Source organism: Myotis davidii, unplaced genomic scaffold, assembly GCF_000327345.1.
Source record: "Myotis davidii unplaced genomic scaffold, ASM32734v1 scaffold330, whole genome shotgun sequence".
NCBI lineage: Eukaryota > Metazoa > Chordata > Mammalia > Chiroptera > Vespertilionidae > Myotis > Myotis davidii.
In genome coordinates this window covers 180640-187840 of record NW_006283770.1, presented here as the reverse complement: position 1 = coordinate 187840, position 7201 = coordinate 180640, and the positions used below count along the sequence as shown (strand labels likewise).

At 55.0% G+C, this 7201-nt stretch overlaps 1 protein-coding gene across 1 annotated transcript in view; it reads right to left on the bottom strand.

Annotated features, from left to right (window-relative positions):
* Positions 1-7201, bottom strand: part of WT1 (Wilms tumor 1) — a 52012-nt gene that overhangs the window by 43240 nt on the left and 1571 nt on the right. The window contains exons 3-5 of the mRNA XM_006753985.1: positions 7015-7195; positions 1170-1292; positions 614-716 (exon numbers count right to left, since the gene is read on the bottom strand). Of these exons, the coding sequence (XP_006754048.1) occupies positions 614-716; positions 1170-1292; positions 7015-7195 (407 nt within the window). The remainder of the gene's footprint in view (positions 1-613; positions 717-1169; positions 1293-7014; positions 7196-7201) is intronic.

Below are 7201 nucleotides of genomic sequence, written 5' to 3'. Positions count from 1 at the left end.
GCGCCCGCCAAGTTGTCCCAGGGAAGGCTGGCGGGCGGCCCTAAGGGGATTTGAGTGAGAAGAACTACGTGGCAGTGGACTTCGTGTTTCATCTTTGGTCCTGAGGATGCAAAGTCTTCCCAGCAAAGAGCCCCTAAAAAACCACCTTTCAAAGTGCCTCTCTTTCTTTTCCAGTTCTAAACAGTTACCGCGCTCCTTCATATTCAGAATGAGAGCACGGAGCCCTACCTGGTTTGACTCAGTGGATAGAGCGTCGGCCTGCGGACTCAAGGGTCCCAGGTTCGATTCTGGTCAAGGGCTTGTACCTGGTGTGCGAGCACATCCGCAGTGGGGAGTGTACAGGCGGCAGCTGATCGATGTTTCTCTCTCATCGGTGTTTCTAACTCTATCCCTCTCCCTTCCTCTCTGTAAAAAAATCAATAAAATATATAAAAAATAAAAAAATACGAGCACGGAAACGAGGACACCTACTTCTCTCTACCGGAGCCTGGAGATCTGCTTCAGTTTGCCTTAAGCAGCTGGGTTGGCTCCCGAAGTCCGGGCCGCCCCGCATCAGATGATCCCGAGCTCTAGGCTCCCGGGGACCCAGACGCGGCGCCCAGCGCCTCCTTACCTGCTGTAGGGCGTCCGCAGCAGCAGGGCCTGGCTGCCGGTGCAGCTGTCCGTGGGGGTGTGGCAGCCGTAGACCGGGGGCGGCACGGAGTACTGCTGCTCGCCTGCAGAGAGCGGGAAAGCAGAGTGAGCGCCCAGGGGTCTCCGGGGTGCGGGTGGCGGGCAGGGACTGGGGGAGAGAGCTTCCTGAGCCGGGGTCCCAGGCTAAGCTGGGGGCAATGGAGCCTGGATGCTAGACGGGCCAAGACGGAGCGTCCAGACGTACTGAGCCAAGCTTCCCACTTCCCACTCCCTTCAAAGCCACTGCCTAGTCCACAGCAGACCCCTGGGACCTTCTTAGGCTTGGTTGAGTGGAGTCCCTAACATACCTGGGGCTCGGAACCGATCTTTTAAATTGAGATTGGGCTAATTATTTCTCAAAATCCCTGTACATGTCCTCTTCTCCCTTCCTAATGTGCTGTGGGTTGGAAATTCATTGGGGCGGGCGTGTCGGGTCTGTCGGACGGGGTCGCCTGGAAGAAGGGGAGAAGGACCCCGCACTATCCCCGCCTGCTTACCCAGCGAGCCCTGCTGGCCCATGGGGTCCTCGTGCTTGAAGGAGTGGTTGGGGAACTGCGCCGCGTGGTGGGACGGCGTGTGACCATAGTTGGGCGTCCCGTCGAAGGTGACTGTGCTGTATCCTGCGGGAGCGGCGGAGGGAAGCACAGCGTCAAAAGGGTCCATGGGTCCGAACCAGAACCGCTGCGGAGGAGCGCCCCGCTGCGCCTTGGGATCCCACCCGTCTCTAGGGCTTTGGGCGGGAAGACGGGCCCAGGGCCCCGAGGTGACCTCGGGACCCGGGCCGTTCTCTGCTCTATTCCAAGTGAAATGCGGATCTCCCCACCGTTTCCCAATTTGTTTATGCCCTTGCCTCCCACCACGACTGCGGCTCTGGACCGAACCTCCCGCAAGGAAGTATGAAAACTGCCAACCATTCGGCGAAGCAAGCTGCTCTCCCCCAAACCAGACACCGCTCTCGCGCAGGGGCAGCGCGGGCAAGCGAAATGAATCTGCTCCGCTGACCCCGCGCTGACTCCGAGCCGTAAATCAGGGGCCGCACCAACTATCATTAATTACTCAGAGCCAGTTAACGGCATGGGCTTTAAATGGGGAGAGTAATTACAGAGTAATGGTATCTGTCTGAGGCCGAGCGACCTGACACCATGACACCTAAGGCCCTGGGGAAAGCTAGCAGGAGGAAAAGAAGGGGCCCTTCCGGTTGGGCCCGCAGGCCTTGGCCCTGCCTCCTCCTCCTTCCCTTCTGCATGGACCCACCTCTGCTCCGGTGGGTCCGACTCTGACCACCACTGCGGGGACCAACTTCCTCGTGCCCAGGCCAGAAACCCTGTTTCTTTTAGTGTCCCTGACACTGTACCTCACCCTCACGACAGTGCATGAGTACTCTGCCTCAGTTTCCCTGCAAGGAAATTGAAGGTAACACCGCCCCGTGTTCTTGCCCAACTCTCCAAAGGTAAGAATTAAAATAATTGTGGTGTCTCAGTTGAAAAATATAGCCTCCTTCTATGATTATTGTTATTTAATTGCTTTAAAGATAGACCCCAATAGCTTCTGGAAAAACTGTTGCCACCTCTAGGAAAAAAGTATCTATGGCTAAAAGGATCAATCCTTAGGACCCTGAACCCAACCGTAGGGGCCTCCTATGTCAGGAATCTCTGGCCTGAGGTCAAGACCAAGTGAGGAATGAGACTGGCCCAGACACTCCTATCTGCTCCCTGTAGGACCACCACCGGTCCAGTTTCCCAACCCCAGGCACTGCACTGGGTCACATGGTCCCCATTGCCCCACTCTTATCCCAGGCATGATCCCTCTGCAACATATGTCCCAGAAGACAAGCTGGACAGAGAAAGGAGGCCATTACCCCCATCTTTGAAACACGCCCCCCCAACAGAAACTGAGCTTCCAGGGGCCCACTCCGGAATGTGGTGTGTCAGAGTGGGAGGAAGGACTGGGCAGGTCTTAAATACAGGATTGTACAGATCAGGCCAAGTCTCCTGTACCAATTGGCGCCATGGGGCTACAACTTGGGAAGCCACCAGATTCTATAACTTGTGTGACCCCAGAGGCCTCCATTTCTCGCCTGCTAAGTGGACAAAGATAACCCCCGCCTGGTTAGCTGTCAGGCGTGGGTGAGCACGCTTGGGCTTCCAGGGCGCTTCCTTTTGGGAGCAGAGGCCAGGCTCCGTTAGAGGCCTACCGCTCAGCTTACAAACGAAATTTGGCTCTGAGCAGTGAAGTTTGCAGAGGAAGGGCTGAATTTTTAAAGGGAAAAAAATTTTCTTTAAATAAAGGCGAAACCGAAGCGACAAAGAAATTGCCTCTTTGCGAACCCTTCTCCATTCCTGAGCTGGAGTAAGCAGTGGACTGAGGCACCATGCTGTCCTCCGAGGCGGCGGGCTCAGCCATGTAGATTAGCCTCAAGGGCAACGGTTGCGGGGCTGGCCAGCGTGGCCTCCACATCCAGGGAGGCTCCTGGGGGCCCCTCCCAGACAGGACACGCACAAGCTGGTGGGCAGGAGCCGGCCTCCAACCCCCTTTACTTAATTCCCCCGGGAAGGGTGGTGGTGAAAGCTGGAGCCGAGGGGAGGGAGGGCTCTTTTAATTAGAAGCTTATCGGACGCGGGACTGATTAGAGCGCGTTGTCCTGAGGCTTCGCGCTGGATCTGGTGTGGGGAGCGCGGAGGCGGGGGAGACAGCTGCCGGCAGAAAGGGGCAGCGTGTTCAAAGGCTCCTTGTACTACTTCTAAGGACCCTAGAGGAAGACACTCCAGATTCCAAGGTAGCCCCTTTCCCACGGTTGGTCTTCGCCCGGAGAGAGTGCAACCTTGACCGCGCGGAAAGGCAAGAATGCTCTGTGCCATCCTCCTCCGCCCTAGGCAGCGGAGGAGCTGCGTAACTACCTGGTCCGGCCAGCGCCTCCCACCCCACATCCCGGAGCTGAGGGGTGCAGTGGACAGCAGGCAGTCATTAGGCTGATATTGATGAAGCTGTTGCAGGATGCGGGGAATCTGTCCGACAACGAAATACCCTTTTTCCAATGCGACCCAAGGAGCGTGCCCCTTGGGCCAAGCTGGTCTCCCCAGTGACCCCTAGGGTGGCTGGTAATGCCAAGGCCTCCTCTTGTGCTATAGTTTGGCGCTCCAGTGGGGTTGAGGAATAGGCCTGACAAAATCTTTTTTGCCCTTCCCCAAACCCCACACTCAATCTGGGCTACCCAAGTCCTCGCCTCACTTCTGCCCTGGCAAAACTCCCAACCCTCACACACTGACTACAGTGGGTTCCACGCCCATCCAGCAGGACAGAGGAAATTCATGTCAACAGTGGGCCAAGATCCCTGAAAAAGTAGGTAGAAATAGCCTAGAATGGTCTGGATTTGAGTCCCAGCTCTGCCACAAACTGAGACCTCTTGCACAACTAATTCCTTAGTGTCTGCCATGATGAAGTGACCGCTTGAGCTAAAACCGACCCACAACTAATCACTTAAAACCCAAATTTCCTTATCCTAAAGTAAGGGCTCCTCCAACCTCAGGCTGTCAGGTTCTGGCAAAAGTTGAGGCGCATGGCTTAATATTCAATTTCCAGTGCCTGGCATTCGCATAGAGTAGGTGCTCAGTAAATGTTTGCTGAACTAATGTTCAGAAGTAAGGTTAGGACATCAAGTATAACTATTTTTAAGAAATAGGAAAAGTAGCCCTAACCAGTTTGGCTCAGTGGATAGAGCATCAGCCTGTGGACTGAAAGGTCCCAGGTTCGATTCCGGTCAAGGGCATGTACCTTGGTTGCGGGCACATACCCTTCTCTCTAACCGATGTTTCTAACTATCCCTCTCCCTTCCTCTCTGTAAAAAATCAATAAAAAACATTTTTTAAAAAAGAAATAGGAAAAGTATATTTAAGAAATAGACAAAAACGGGTGGAGAGGAGGTGAGAGGCTGCCAGCAATCGTCTTCTCTTGAGGACCATGGTTAGGCTGCCCTATTTGGGGACTGGGATCCAGGTCTTTACTCTTCTCCCTTAGAGTTTGGCCTGGGCCTGCTGATGGCCATTCCTACACTTTGGGGAAGGAACTGATGCCCTTGCTTCCCTCAGCCCAAACCTCTTACTAGGCCCTACATTCCTGGAAGTGCCACAGAAACCCCGGAAGTCAAGAGAATAAATCCAGAATCTCCAAGCCTCAGGACTCAACATCAGGACTGAAGCTGGAACAGCTTCTGACATCTCACCCCAGCTCCCAGCTGCCAAATGAGTCCCAAGAGGTCAGCCAGTGACCTATCTAGGTTTTCACTGTAAGAGAAAAACCTCAGTCCAAGGACAGAACTGAGCTGACAGGCTGCGGTCCAGGTCTGGGGCCAACTCCCCACGGGGCTTTTCCTCAGGGGGGGAGTGGGACCTCCTTCACCTTCCAGTCAGTGGTGTGTTCCCAAACCTTTTTCCTTTGGCAGCCTGCCTAGCACCAGGCTCTTGGCCTCCCCATCCCATGCTGAGTTGATGGGATCCTGGGCAACAGACCTGCCCTGCAGAAGGCTGGACACGGGCCCAAACAAAGCAACAGAGCCCACATTCCAAAAATCTTCACAGTACCTAGATGGGCTCAATGATCATGGTGCAATAGCATTTTGCTGTTGGGAGACTTAAATCAGTGGATTCTCAGGCCGCTCCACATAGCACACATCTACACAGGAACTCAACTCACATCACACACTTGCCTGCCAGTCTTGCGAAGAACAGACCCGTCAAGTGTTAGGTGGGCTGTTCCACCTTCTGTGTTTAGAAGCCCTAGCCCAGGTAAAGTCAGGCTTCTGCACAGATCATCAGGCCAGACCCAATTCCCAGGTTGTCCATCTCAACTCCTCTCTTACAGATAGGGAAACTGAGACCTGTGGATTTGCCAAAAGTAACACCAGCCTGCTAAATAGAGGTGGCAAGCGGGTGGAGAATAGGAGCCTCTAAGAGGGACACTGAGTTATTCCAACACCCTGTGAGTCCAAAACACTAATTTCATTTCTGAAATAGCTAAAGCGGAGGACCCCCAAGGGTCAAGGATCACAGAGTCCCCTGAGGAAGAGAGGAGGACTGTTTCACTTTTGCCAGGTGCTCCCCGCTGGGCTACTGAAGGAAGAGACCTCCTAGAGATAAGGACAGAGTCCTTCTGCCTTGGGAGCCAGCACCTCCTGCAAACAGTACATACTCAGCTTCTAGCACCCCACGCATTCCAGAAACATCCCGGTCTCTAAACCCAGCGGGAAATTTTGCTCCAGGAAAAGCATTCGCCATTGCGTTTGTAAAGTATTTCCTAAAATATCGAATCCACCCGAATTGGTTTAGGTTCTCAAACAGTGCAAAAATAACAAACAACAATTAAAATAAATTTAGAAACCAAACTACAAGGGCCGGGCCCAATTGATTCAGCGCTGGTGGGGGAGAAAGACATGGGCGGGCGCCTGTGCGGGGCGAGAAAACTACCTCCTGTGCCCCTCGATGTACAATGACTGAAAACAGCAAGCAAACCTGGTCCTTGTTACAACCCTCAAGTCTTGTAAAAATCTCCCCTGGCTAAGCGCCGCGATCATTGACGAAGAGGCGCCCGAAGCTCGGGCCTCATCTCATTCCCTATGGTAGGACCCGGTTCCGCACAGCTCGGAATCGGACAAACGGGGTTTCCTAGCCCTCGAGCCCTAGCCCATGGCCGCCACCTGAGCTGGAACCAAGGAGATATCTGCTTCCATACTAACTAGCATATGCGGGAGCCATACGCAGACAATGACGAAGTTCCAGGAAAGCCACCGGTTAGTTGCTAGTCCTTTCCCTTATTCATTCTCGCGCTCCATGACACCTATTGTGCGTCTGAAGTGCCAACTCCGTGTTAAGGACTAGAGCAATTCCTGCACATTTTGTTGCGGAGGAGGCAAACACCGGATGCTCATCCAGTGCTGGTCCCACCCTGGAATCCAGTCTAAATGTCTGAAAAGTCCAATGCCAGGTGACAGTTTGGTGGTGCCTGGAGCGACAAAACCTCTTCCGAGGCACAGCCAGAGGCTGCAGCCCCTTCCCACTCCCAAAGGGACTCGCAGCCCCGGAATCTTCAGGGGTCGTGGGGGCCGCAGATGACCTCCCGGCTCATGCGAACAGCCCGTTTCCCAAGGATGTCAGGAGCCCAAACCGGCGCGAACTCCCTCTCCTGGACCTCTGCTCCCCCAGCTGCTGCTTCCGCTACCCTCAGAGTCTTTGGGGAGGCAGCTGGTAAGAGCTGGGGTCAGGAAAGGGGCTGGACAGAGGGCTACCCGCGCTCGACGACAGCCCCCTCGCCACCGCCCCAAGTGCAGGGGGCGCTCCCCGGCCTGCTTACCCTGGTTGCGAATCGCGGGCTGGCTCTCGAGGCAGCTGGGCAGGTAGGGCGCGTTGGGGAACATCCTGGCCTGGCCGGAGGACGCCTGGCTGGGCGGGGGAGGACCGAAGGGTCCGTAGCGACAGGCTCCAGCTGTGCCGGTGAACTGGCCGGAGAAGTGGACGGTGAAGGCGCTCAAGCACTGCTC